The 13,863-nt window shown below is 45.5% G+C and overlaps 1 protein-coding gene across 6 annotated transcripts in view; it reads left to right on the top strand.

Annotated features, from left to right (window-relative positions):
• DOP1A (DOP1 leucine zipper like protein A) overlaps positions 1-13,863 on the top strand; it is a 55,429-nt gene that overhangs the window by 16,327 nt on the left and 25,239 nt on the right. For 5 of the 6 annotated variants that reach the window (XR_013392298.1, XM_028722857.2, XM_028722856.2 and 2 more), the window contains 9 exons: positions 644-753; positions 1,712-1,820; positions 2,776-2,896; positions 4,382-4,501; positions 5,023-5,137; positions 5,897-5,926; positions 7,096-7,326; positions 7,984-8,617; positions 12,438-12,712. Coding sequence is in view for 5 of the 6 variants with exons in the window: in XM_028722857.2 (XP_028578690.2) it covers positions 644-753; positions 1,712-1,820; positions 2,776-2,896; positions 4,382-4,501; positions 5,023-5,137; positions 5,897-5,926; positions 7,096-7,326; positions 7,984-8,617; positions 12,438-12,712 (1,745 nt within the window). In the remaining variant the exon portion in view is untranslated. The remainder of the gene's footprint in view (positions 1-643; positions 754-1,711; positions 1,821-2,775; positions 2,897-4,381; positions 4,502-5,022; positions 5,138-5,896; positions 5,927-7,095; positions 7,327-7,983; positions 8,618-12,437; positions 12,713-13,863) is intronic. The other variant, XM_028722861.2, reaches the window with a different exon arrangement.

Here is a 13,863-nt window from a genome sequence, read left to right as displayed (position 1 = left end):
AGATTGTCATTTTATTAACAAGATTTTCCACTTCTTTGATGCAGACTGGTCACAGACTGATGTGATGTAATACTTAACCGTGCAGTCTTATGCTTGTTTACTCAGAAGTTAGTATGTTTAGGATTGCAGCCTGAGAGACTGAACTGTGAATCAGGATCTCCCTAGTGGAAATCTCAGCCCAGCTTTGAGCTTGACAAGTAGCCTTTAGCCATGCCGCCATTCTCGGTCTCAGCAATGCAGAGTGACCTACCTTACAGGATCATTGTAATTATTAGAATGAAATGATGTATGTGAACCAATGTAAACATTCAAAAGTGCCATGGCTATAGTAGAATTATTGTATAGTAGAATTCTTGTAAAGTTATATTTCCTCCTATCACTGGAAAAATTAAGTGTGGCATTCATCATCCAGAATGCCAGGAATTCCTGTAGAAGTGAAAGTAGCTTGATGTTTTGCTCTTTGTGTCACCAGTTGTCTTTTATTAAATTAAATTTAAAATGGTCTTTCCTCTTGCCAACAATATTTGGACGGCAAAATGGTAAGTTATCAGAACTAAGCCATTGTTCTCACTGTTCGTTCTTCTTTACCAACTTATTTAAACACTGTGTTAATTTGCCATATGCTTTTTCCTTTTGCTTGAAGGTTTTGATAACAACGGTGCCATTATAGGACCTAGAAGCACAAGGCATAGCAATCCTGAAGAACATGCTACGTACTACTTCAATACTTTCTCTAAGGAAATGCTAGTTCAGGTAGTCATGCTTTCGATATGTTGTTCGTGTGTCCCTTATAGGTTCTCCAAAATGGCTGGTGGGCTCTGTTCAGCTTGGTAGATCACAAGCTGTCCAGTCTTTCTATAGGGGTTCCTCTTGCTAATGGCAAACATGCCACCTGATTAGCTGGCTCCAAGCCCAGCCTGTTTTGTGGGGCACCTTTTGACCCATATTGAAAGGATTTATTGTGTTGTGCAAAATGTGAGACTGGGAGTAGACTACACATTTGCAAATACTAGGGGAGCATTTTGTTCAAAGCTAGTACCATTTTGGGAAGCAAGCAGTTTGGTTGACTGTGCAAGGAACCAGAAAGTTCTCTTCAATTCTTCTAAAAGCAGTAGCATTATAACTTTTAAAAGCAAGCAATTATCATTCAAAGCAATGTTATTAAAGGAAGAAGTAATTTTAAGTACATTCAGTGTATTTCGCCCCCACCCCTGGTCTTCTGGTATTTTTTTTCCTTACAGCAATTTTGGCTCCGACATGCATTGGTAATTCATATATGTTTCAAAAATTAACTTGATTTTGTGAAGGATGAGGAGAATGGTTAGATAGAGGATGCTCAAATGATGGCATGGGGAACCCAGATGTGGCAGACAGGCAGACAAATGTACATTCACACTTCCAGTAATTTCTGATCCATAGTTGTGGCCTAACCTTGTCTTAATCTTAATGGCATACCCCAGGAATACCCTTGAGAGAAGACCGTTGACTGGATCCAGAATGTCCCTTTCACAAACTGAAAGCCTCTTCAGGGAATGAGAGGGAGTTAGATCCAGGGGCTGCTCCCACTGAAGAGTGGGGAGGAGGGCATTTTTTGTAGAACTAGGTTAGCATTTCAGGTAGTAGCACCATGAATGGTTTCTTACTGGTGCTTTGGTCACTGTCGTCTAAACTCTTGTCTCACTTCTTGATTCTAATGTGTTGTTTCTTACAGGCAATGGTGGGAATTTTGCAGATCAACGTGTGTGGAGAGGAGAGCACATTGACGCAGGATCTGAAGCCTTTTCGGATTCTTATCAGTTTATTGGACAAACCTGAGCTAGGTAGCTATATGAATGTCCTTGCATGCCAATGGGGGGGGGGTGTCTGTTGTTAAATAAGTAACAGTTCACATAGTAGTAACAGAGGGCAAAAGAACAAACATTCTATAGTACCTCATATGATGAAATGTGGCATTCACCATAAGTAAAAGAGTAACCTTGAACTTCTCTCATATGCCTATCTGGACAGCTATAAAAAACTTAGTAACAGTTAAAACAGCAGTCTGTGATCCATGCAGCTGTACCTCCTTTACTCTGTTCTAAAAATCACCCACTATCTGATTATCACAGAGTTTTGGTAATGCAGTGTTGCATTAGCACAGGAGGAAGAGAGGGTGCTGCTTTGATGTGATAGAAACGCTCCTCAGAAGTGGTTAGAATTGCACTTGAACAGAATTGCAGAGGATAACTCAAGAGTTACTGTAGTGTAGCTGCTACATATGTCAGCAGGCATGTTTGAGGTCAGATTGCAAGCCCAGAATTTCTCAATTCTGACAATGTAAAGAAAACAGGCACTGGGAATGAATTGAGCAACAGTTTTTGAAATAAATGCGCTTCGCCTTTTTCACTTGCAGTTGAAAGGTCAGACGCATTCTTAAAACAAGCTTGCTACGATGCCTTTCATGTTAAGATCATAGCCTAAATCTTTAATGACAGCAAGCACATATTAAGTTTTAATGAAATCAACACAGCCGTAGAAAACGCGTTACTACATTGTACTGGCAGTGCCAGGAGATCACATTCCTTCTTAAATTAGTGGTAGCAGCATCATCCTTTCCAACAGTTTTCAGTGTGCTTTTAACATATTTCAGCCAAATAGAAGCATGGATAAAGTTGTGTGTCTTTTGTTGTGCATTATTGAATTGTACAATTGGTATAACTGCAGATAAAATGAATTCAGATACTAGCCAGTGGAATTTTTAATATAATTGATGTTTTTTTCTCTTGTTCCTTTTAGGACCTGTAATATTAGAGGATGTACTGATTGAAGTATTTAGGACATTATATACTCAATGCAAAGCGGAGCTGGATCTGCAAGTGGACTCCTCCTTCAGCAAGGACCATGCTCAGCTAAGCAGGTGGCTATATCGAGGGGAAAAAAGAGAAATCCCTTCCTAAAGCCCAGTTTCTTGAACAGCAGCCTTTCATGCAAAATTATTTTGAGAATGTGGGAAGTTGCAATATTAATTGGATATGTCATGTGGGTCAGGGATTGGATCAGATACTGAAAGTCTAGGGCTTGCCGATCAGAAGGTCGGCGGTTCGAATGCCCGCAATGGGGTGAGCTCCCGTTGTTCCGTCCCAGCTCCTGCCCACCTAGCAGTTCGAAAGCACGTCAAAGTGCAAGTAGATAAATAGGTACTGCTCTGGCGGGAAGGTAAACGGTGTTTCCATGTGCTGCTCTGGTTTCGCCAGAAGTGGCATAGTCATGCTGGCCACACGACCCAGAAGCTGTCTGCGGACAAACGCTGGCTCCCTCGGCCTATAGAGCAAGATGAGCGCACAACCCCAGAGTCCTCCGCAACTGGACCTAACGGTCAGGGGTACCTTTGCCTTTACCTTTAAAATACCCGACCCGAGCCAGTATTTTTAGGGAGAGCATTCACAAAGTGTGTGTGCTAAAAGTAGCATATTTATTTGTTGTTACATTTATATCCCACCTTCCCTGCAAGGAGCTCATGGCAGGATACATACTTCTTCCTCTCTCCAATTTATTTGTGCACCTGTCCTGTGAGATATTTAGGTTGAGAGATGGTGACACACCCAAGGTTACTTCCCCATAAACTTTACAGCTGAGTGGAGATTTGAACTCTAGCCTCCCAGGTCCTAGTCCACTGGGATATAATTAGTTTCTTATTTTTAATTAAATTTATATACTGCCCTTCATCTCAGGGCAGTTCACAACATAAAAATGCAATATAAAAAACACGAAGTACATGGTAAAAATAAGAACAAAAACAAACATAATTCCCCCCTTCCATTTTATATATATATATCCCATTAGTGATTAATCAGTGAGCACCTCCTATCCATGAAATTCTCAGAATACATGCTTAGCCAGTGGAAACGGATTATGATGATTTAATATTGAAAAGGGAGCCCAAGTAAAGTGTTAAAGCAGAGGAGGTTGGGGAAGAAGACCTTTTTCTCTTTCTACTGTAGATGTGAATGCCTAGCCTGATACTGGTCATAACTCAGTAGTTATGTCAGCTCACAAAGCCTATCCTATAGTTAGCCATAGAAAGACTTGTGCTCAAAGGCTTCTGCACTGCAGATTTAGGTTCTGCTTGCTTGGTAGCCAGTAACACGGACTTTGCAATAGATGGGCTTCTCTCTTACCTCTGCAGCTCATTCAGAGCAGTTCCAGCTGAGAAGCTCTACCCATTCATCTCCCTGAGGAAGCTTGTGGTGGGCTGTGTCAGCAGCAACAAATTCTTACCTTGTCTACTGCTTTGAACGACAAAGGGGGAGATTGCTGTGAGGGAAATCAGGAAGTAGGTTTGGAGCAAGATTGCAAATGGAGTACCTTTGTTCTGAATACTGTTGTTACATTTTTATTTCAGCAAACTGAGGGAAAATAAGAAAACAGCAGAGCTGATTAAAACTGCCAATCTTCTGTTCAATTCTTTTGAGCCTTACTATATGTGGGATTACATTGCCCGTTGGTTTGAAGAATGTTGTAGGTAAGTTATATTTCACTGAAGATGTTTTGTGTACTGTTGTGTCCTGGTAGAGGAGCACAATTGAGTTGATACACTTACGTTTTTTAAAAAAACCTATATACTGTGCTTCTAAGTTGTCAAAGTATGCTGTATAGATCTTTTAGAAAGAGGAATCTCTCTATCCATAGATTGTTACTTTACTCTTTGTGTCAGTTTCCATGTGCATGTGTGTCGTGTTATGATTCAGTGCCTGGTGACTTGCAGCTGAATGCGAGCTGATTCCGTTGCAAATCATTACTTTGAGGATATTTGCGGTGCTACTTATCTGTCTGTGGTAATTAATCTATCTGACAGATGTAGAACCTGTGGCCCTCCAGATTTTGCTAGACTACAACTCCCATAATCTCTGACCACTGGCCAGGCTGGCTGAAGCTAATGGGAGTTGTTGTTCAGCGACTTCGGCAGGGCCGAATATCCTGCTAATATTACTAGTTACACAGCCACACTGCTACCAACGAATAAATTATGCTTTGAATTCATAGGAGGACACTGCATGCCCGACTACAGACTGTGCCTGGAGGTGGTAGTGAACCTGCTGAACTCCCCCTTACCAATTTCTGCCTACTAGTTGATTTTTTGTTGGATATAGTATCTTTGGTAAGATTTCTACTGCTCGCAACTTGGTTCTCCTCCCACTACTCTGTGGTTTTTTAAGATAGGTAACCCTCCTGGTGGCATGAAAGAGGTCTTTAATCCAGCAAAGTGGGCAGGCATTGCTTCAAAAGTGATATGATAGGGGCTGGGTGGGGAACCTGGGGGCCAAATGCAGCCCTCTGGTCCTTTCTGTCTGGCTCGTGCAACTCTCCCCAGGCCATCCCCCTCCTTGCTTGTGTTTGCATGGTTGAAATGTGTCTTCACCTCCGATGACCCTTGCTTGTCTAGATGGACGGTAGACAGGGATGTCTTGGTGTGTATAGAAACTAGCTAACCTTGCAGAGCTAAAACTCTTCTACATTGCTCTTCCCACTTTTCCGTCTGGCCTCGGCCCCCTCACATTCACGTGGCCCCTGGAAGACTCCCCTGAGGGGAAGACATTCCCCTTGCAGTAGGTTCTTAATTTTAAGAATGAGATTTTTTCACACAGAGATCTGTTTATTATTTGATTGTGGGCTCAGCCTCACTTCTTTCTCTTGCATCCCTCCTCCTTTGTCTATTACTATGCTAATTGACAGCAGGATATGTGGCGCTGTGATTTCGTTAAACTTGTTAGATAGCAGTTGTTTTTTATGCATGCCGCAATCATATTTCTCTATCAACATTGTATATCTTAATGAAGGCTCTTAGAAATGTTTTGGGTTTTTTTGCCTCCTGTTATCTCTCCTTTGTCTTCAAACTCTTTGCTTTCTCATTTCAAAGCCTACTAGAAGTATGAGAGTGCTTTGTCAGGTATGGCATTCAGACTGTTTTCCTCTTTTGATTAAAAGTGATCCGTTTACATGTTTCTGACAGTATATATTTTGGTAATATTAAATGTGAAAGAATCGTGAATATTTGATTGCCCTCCGTACTGTTCTAGATTTGTTATCGGTTTGTAGTTTTAGAGTATTTTCAAACAACCGTTTTTTTTACACAATAAATGCACATTTGTTTCTCACATCAGAAACACCGAGTTGCACTTCTCTTGGGAGTTTTATCATATTTTCCAAGCCCTCAAATCACTGCAGCTTAATGCACTTCCCTGGATAATGCTTTCTTTGCTGTTATAACAACTGTGTCGAATGTAGATTAAACAGGGAGAATAACCATCCTTCCTGAAATATTTTAAAGACTGTGCTGCTTACTCTTCTGTGCTGGAACATACATGCAACCTGTTCATTTATAAATACACATAAGTAGGCATGCTCAGGGGTGCCAACTTGAATAAAGGGGGGGCAGGTATGCCCGGCCCCACATAATTGATCACATGACGTGGTGCATGCACACCATTTGAATGGCAATGCCCATCAACTTGGGTGGGGCTCGGCCCCTTCAAATATTTTAGGGGGGGGGCAAAGCCTCCCCGGCCCCTAAGAGTTGGCTTCTATGCACATGATAGATAGATACACAGATATACACAGGTCTGTATTTAGCAAATAGCAGCACAGGTTCTCTAAACATCCCCATAAAACCCATCTTCCCACAGCATGACTATCCCCTGCATATTGTGACTGAATTTGTGATCAAGATTCAATAGTATAAATTCATATGTATAACATGAGTGATACCCAGTGTTGTGCCAAGCTAGTTTCCCCTTCCTCTCCTCCCTTTTGCAGCACTCCATGCTCCCCCTGCCATCTGATCCAAGATGTCTCCCACCCCTCAACAGCAGATTGGGAGGCTGTAGGGAGAGGGAGGGGAAGCCCCTGTGGCACCACTGGCAGTGCTCCCTGCTAGTGGACAAACAGAATTAGCTATCACCCCGTGTTTAAAAGTTGTTGCTTTTTAACCAAGTCTTCATTTCCTTTCTTTTTTCAAATTTCATAAAAATAGAACTATTGAAACTTGTAGCTAAAGTCCGTAGAAAGGATAAATTACAGAATCCACTGATACCAGTTCTAATTGTATTTTGTTGCTAGGAGACCTATATTGAAATACAAACGGAACATCTGCCTCAGCTGCTACTCAGGATGATCTCTGCCTTGACGAGCCACCTGCAGACTTTGCACTTGTCTGAGCTAGCCGATTCCTTGAAACTCTGCTCAAAGATTCTTAGCAAAGTTCAGCCTCCGCTGTTGTCCGCTGGTACTGACGGTGCCTTGCAGTTTCCGAGCAGGCACAGCATCGTCAAAGAATGGGAAGAAAGAAAGGTAATCCAGAAAATACTCTTCTTGTTTCGTTTTTAAAAATAAACAGCTCCAACTTTTGAAACGGTTGTTATAAGCTTAACTCCCATTCTGTTGCTTTAAAACCAGTGGCCTACTTCAAGAATGGACTGGCTGCCATATATGCACCTTGCGGGCTTTATATTAGAAAAAAGGTAGCTTTGTGTGCCATGTGCACCAGGAACACAGAAAGGCTTAAGAAGTTAGGAATATGCATGCATATTTTTGTTTGTTTGTTTCCCCGGAAGTGTAAAAGACCTGATCCATAAGATCAGAGGCTCTGCTCTGTGTGCACCTGCCAAGTGAAATGAGACAAGTGGCTACTAGGAATGGGGCCTTCTCGGTGGTGGCACCTTGGCTGTAGGAAACTCTCCCAGAGAGGCCTGCCTGTCACCTGTATGGAATCCTGTCAAGTTCGGTGAGGATCCCTTAAGTGGTAGTGGCAAAAAATCACGGGGGGTTGCAGAGACTGGTTTTCTGAACTCACCTGCTCATAAACCATAAACAAACGACAAATGCAGTGAGATGTGCAGCTGGTGAAAATGAGAGAACAACATTTGCTAACACACAAAAGGACACGGTTTGCTTTCCACCTCTGATTTTATTCAGCTCTTGCTCCTTCCTTACTCTTGTCTCAATTAGATGCCACCAGTTTCTGCAGAGAACCCAAACGATGTGTTTGAAGATGGTGAAAATCCTCCAAGCAGCCGGTCATCCGAAAGTGGCTTTACCGAGTTTGTGCAGTATCAGGCAGATACGACTGATGACATTGACAGGATGCTGAGTGGGGGGCCTGGAACAACTGGCCTCCCCATTATAGGCAGCACTTCTTCAGAGACTGAGACAGTCTCCACTCTGGGTTCCGAGGAAACGATTGTTCAGCCGTCTTCCAAGATGACCCAGGGGACAGGATCTCGAAGTGGGAAGACGACAACAGTTCAGAAGACTGCAATGCAGTGCTGTTTGGAGTATGTCCAGCAGTTTTTAACCAGATTTATCAACCTGTACATCATTCCAAGCAACTCCTTGTCTCGGCCCTTAGCGGCTGAGCTTCAGGAGGACCTTGTCAGGGGGAAAGGAGAGGCTGCACAGTGCACCAGAGAGTCACAAGGGGATGCAGCTAAAGGGAAAAGGACCACTAAGAAGACATCGCCAAAAGAATACCTCTCTGCCTTCATTGCTGCATGTCAGCTCTTCCTTGAGTGCTCAAGTTTTCCAGTTTACATTGCAGAGGGAAACCACACATCAGAAATACATGCTGAACAGACAGATATTGGTGAGTAATTTCCTACATTTTAATCTCCTCCCCATTAAAACTTCCTTTCAGGTTTGATCTTTCACTTTTTGTAAAACCAGTTTTGACTACCTTTTGTTTCTCTTTCTCTCTTTGTGCACAAACCCAGTTCTCCTTTATTATTATTATTTTTTAAAGAAATGTTTCCCAGGAAAAAAGGGCTTGATGGGAGGTATACTGGGTTTTGATTTGGGTAATTGTTGGAATGTATTTGCTTCAGACTTAGGCACCGATCCTGCTTAATTCCTATCAGTATGTATGTTTGACATTAGGATACATCAGATGTAAATTGATGCACTTCCAGTGTATTTTTGGTGTAGGTTATTCTCACACTTCACATCTGCTGTGTGATATGGTTGCTTGCAGTTAATAAGCTCCTGTATTGAGTATCTAAGACATATGAAAACTTCATGGTTTTGTTGATGCATACAAAGTATCTCATCTTTCAAAAGAAGGTTGGAGGGCCAGTAGTAGTATTCTGTGTCAATTAGTCTCAAAGAACAGGCATTCATTTCCTCTGGGGCTTCTGAAAGCTTTGTTTTCTGAAATCAGTTTCTAGCTGTAGACCCCTCCCCCTCCAAAGTCTCATAGGGAAGCATTGAAACTGCCTTACCCCAGGTCAGATTTGTCCATCAATCCCTGTGCTGTCTGCTCTCACTGGCACTGGCTCTGCAGGGTCTCAGGCGTAGCTGGGCCTTTCCCACCTCCTGGTCCTATTAGCTAGAGATGTTGGGAGTTGAGCCTGATAACCTTCTTCATGTGCAGCGTAAGGTTCTGAGCTTCTGTTCCCAAGACCTCATCCCCAAGGGGCCCACTGTGAAGCACTTTTGTACAATCTGTGTGAGGTTACTGACACCCCCCCACAGCCAACCTGAGGTTTCCATAGTTGAAATAATAGCCATATCATTAAAGTAGCTCCATTCCAGTGACAGTGATGGTGTGCAGTTGCTACTCCATCTTTCATAAGTGCTTAACTACCCAATTATTAGAGTTTTGGTTTATTATTCTACTCCCTCCAGATGTTGTTGGACTACAACTTCCATCACCCCCAACCACTGACCTTGCTGGCTGAGGTTGCTGGGAGTTGTAGCCCAACAACATCTGGAGGTTGTCACATTGGCTATTTCTACTATATCTTGCCACCTTTTTGTTGTTCAGTTTCATGTCAGGTGTTTTTGGGGTTTTTAGCACAGATTATACTTGTCATGCTTAAGGACCTATATATATACCGTATTTTTCGCACTATAGGACGCACTTTTTCCCCTCCAAAAATGAAGGGGAAATGTGTGTGCGTCCTATGGTGCGAATGCAGGCTTTTGCTGAAGCCTGGAGAGCGAGAGGGGTCCGTGCGCACCGACCCCTCTCGCTCTCCAGGCTTCAGGAAGCTATCCCAAGTCTTGCAAGCCCGGCGGGATGTCCCGCTGGCTCGCAAGGCTTGCGGGCAGCAGCCTGCACCCAAAAGCTGGGGACAGCGGGGAGGCGCAGAGCCGCCACCCCGCTATTCCCCGACCTGATCTGGAGGCTGGCGGGGGGAGAAGCAAGCCTGCTTCTCCCCCCCCAGCCCCACAAGCTCGGGGGATAGGGGGATGGCGAAGCGCCGCCATCCCGCTATTCCCCGACCTGATCTGGAGGCTGGGGGTGGGAGAAGCAAGCCTGCTTCTCCCCCCCCCAGCCCCACAACCTCCAGATCAGGTCGGGGAATAGCGGGATGGCGGCGCTCCGCCATCCCGCTATTCCCCGACCTGATCTGGAGGCTGGGGGTGGGAGAAGCAAGCCTGCTTCTCCCCCCCCCCCCAGCCCCACAACCTCCAGATCAGGTCGGGGAATAGCGGGATGGCGGCGCTCCGCCATCCCGCTATTCCCCGACCTGATCTGGAGGCTGGGGGTGGGAGGAGCAAGCCTGCTTCTCCCCCCCCCCCAGCCCCACAACTTCCAGATCAGGTTGGGGAATAGCGGGATGGCGGCGCTCCGCCATCCCGCTATTCCCCGACCTGATCTGGAGGCTGGGGGTGGGAGGAGCAAGCCTGCTTCTCCCCCCCCAGCCCCACAACTTCCAGATCAGGTTGGGGAATAGCGGGATGGCGGCGCTCCGCCATCCCGCTATTCCCCGACCTGATCTGGAGGCTGGGGGTGGGAGGAGCAAGCCTGCTTCTCCCCCCCCCAGCCCCACAACCTCCAGATCAGGTCGTGGAATAGCGGGATGGCGGTGCTCCGCCATCCCGCTATTCCCCGACCTGATCTGGAGGCTGGGGGTGGGAGAAGCAAGCCTGCTTCTCCCCCCCACCAGCCCCACAACCTCCAGGCTTCAGGAGAGCCCCACCGCCAGCCCCACAAGCTCGGGGGACAGCGGGAGAGGCGCAGCGCGCCCTTCCCGCTGTCCCCCGACTTGGCTAGAAGGCTGGCGGGGGGAGAAGCCTGCTCCTCCCCGTTGCCAGCCCCGCAAACTCGGGGGACAGCGGGAGAGGCGCAGCGCGCCTTTCCCGCTGTCCCCCGACTTGTCTAGAAGGCTGGCGGGGGGAGAAGCCTGCTCCTCCCCGTCGCCAGCCCCGCAAACTCGGGAGACAGCGGCAGGGGCGCAGCGCGCCCTTCCCGCTGTCCCCCGACTTAGTTAGAAGGCTGGCCCAGCCCCGCAAACTCGGGGGACAGCGGGAGAGGCGCAGCGCGCCATCCCGCTGTCTCCCGACATGGTTTGGAGGCTGGCGGAAGGCTTCCTCCTCCCCCAGCCCCGCAAGCTCCCAGAGCGATGCCAAAGCTGCGCGCAGCTTCGGCATGGCTCTGGGTCCCGTTCTGGGGGAGGGGGAAGCTCGGGCTTCCCCGCCCCAGCCCCGCGCCTGGCGGGGGGGGGGGAATAAATTTTTTTGCCTTTATTTCCCCCCCCAAATCTAGGTGCGTCCTATGGACCGGTGCGTCCAATAGTCCGAAAAATACGGTATATGTTGCATATAGATAAAGAAGCAGGAATAGAAGGGGTGATTTTGGAAAGCAGCTAATTCATGGTTGGAGGGCAATTAATTCATTTAAGCTTGGGAATTCTGATGCGTGTACTCTGCTTTCAGTGGAGTCTGCAGATCAGCAGGCACGTTCAGATCTGATATCTCCATTGAAATAAATGAAACAGTCCATGGGTTACACACAATAAACCCATTGAAATCAATGGACTTAAACAAGTCATGTCTTCTGATTCAGTCAGTCTACTTGAGTATTACTTAGTTGGATACAACCCCATGTGTGCAAATCAGGCGTACATCTTAGTTCTAGGATGGGGACCATATTTGTATTACTGCCTCCCTTCATTCCTTTTATCATTTTTAGATGGCAATAATCTCTCATTCCTCCTGTTCAACATTATCTGTGTGATATGGTTGCTTGTCATGATCCCTTGAGATCCATTACAAATGGTGGCCATGATCCATTTCAGTATGCCCAAGTGCCTACTGCATATACGCATCAGGATTTTAAAAAAATAAAATATCAAAAAGCAGCCTCTCCATACTACATCTGAAACTGCTTTTGAACACTGATTTTCAAAAGCAGCCTACCTGCTTGGGGTAGCACAGGGCTGGTCTGCTGTTTGAAGATAGGCCATCAAAAGCCCAACTAGACATGCGGAGTAAACTGTGATACATTTCTGCAAAGTTTTATTTTTGATCATTCTACTTTTCCCATTAGAGTTTAACCTATTTGAAGTAGCTGATGATGGTACAGTAGATATGCAAGATGGAGTGGTGGTGGGTGGGAATAAATATAATTTTCCAATATAAGAGGAACTCTTTTTTTTTTAATAGAAGCGCTTTCCTTTCAGATTGTGAAGAAGAGCAGCCTCCCTTGTGGCTCCAGACTCTTATGGGTGCTTGCAGACAAGCTAATGATTTCAGCATCCAAGGTGTCACTATTTCTTTAATAATGGACTTAGTGGGATTGACTCAGTCTGTTGCTTTTGTCACTGGAGAAAATCTGAATAGTGTGGAAGCGCCACAGCCTCTGAGTCCAAACCAAGGAAGAGTGGCTGTTGTGATCAGACCTCCTCTCACTCAAGGCAACCTCCGATACATGGCTGAAAAGACAGATTTCTTCAAGGTACAGTAAAACAGTCATACAGCTTCTGTAATGATAAAAATGTGCCAGGCAGAAGAACCTCTGCAGCATTTATTTTCACTTTCTACAAAGCCTGATTGGTTGTTAGGTGGTGGTTTAAAGCAAGTTCTAGCTGGGAAAGTAAGCCAGCTGCATAACCTATGGTTTGAAGTTGACTTGTTCGGAAACTTTGAATTCTTTTTTTTTAATTGTATCTAGACAAGGTTATGTCCTTAAATTCTATTGATTTTTGGTAGGACTTATGCAGAAGCTTGTCAAGTGGGGCACAGCTACTATGCTAGCATCCCAGCAGGTGGATTGCTGTTGCATATTCGTGAGGCAGCAGGGAGGGTGGCATGGTGCAAACACACCAGCGAGCCAGTCTGGTGCTCCTGCCAATGTGTTAGCACCATACTGACCTCCCTAACACCTCACCCATCCACCTTTCAACAGTGATCTGTCTGCTGGGAAACTGGCACAGCAGTTCTGTCCACCTGGTGACCCACTTCTGAACTTCAGAGGTACTTAATTTCTAAGTACTGCACCCAAACTTTGCACCTTACAAGGCTGTTATCACTGCTTTGGGTTAAATGAAACTTAATACATTGCTCTGAAGCTCATTACTCACTACACTACTTGTTAAGTATTTTATCTACAATCCTGATAAGAGCATAAGAACAGCCTGCTGAATCAGTCCAATGGTCCATTTAGTCCAGCATCCTGTTCTCACAGTGGCCCTTTGGAAGCCTTCCAGCAGGACATGAGCGCAACAGCACCCTGTTGTTCCACCCCCACCCCTGTCAAAGTCCACTGCACAGCACTTTCCCAGTGTCTGACAGCCTGCTAGTTATTGGGCGCTTGGGAAACTCAGTGCAAGGGGCTTTGCTGCTGCTGTGGCACCATGCGGTTTGCAATGAAACTGCTGCTAAAACAGATGTTGTTACGGCATTTTACAGTAATTTCTTTCTGGGCCTTATAAAGGCTTGGACCCAAAAACTCATGGGTGGAACTCTGCTTGAACAGTGAGGCTTTTTCATGCTAACCTCCCTCCGTAACCCCCTGAAAAGCCACTTTTGAGGGGTAGAGGAGCCTATGGAAGAATATAGGATGTGTTGGGGGTGGAAGCAAGAGGATAGACTTGGCAGAAATCGGGG

Source organism: Podarcis muralis, chromosome 3 (assembly GCF_964188315.1).
Source record: "Podarcis muralis chromosome 3, rPodMur119.hap1.1, whole genome shotgun sequence".
Taxonomy (NCBI): Eukaryota; Metazoa; Chordata; class Lepidosauria; order Squamata; family Lacertidae; genus Podarcis; species Podarcis muralis.
This window is presented reverse-complemented; position numbering and strand designations above follow the sequence as displayed.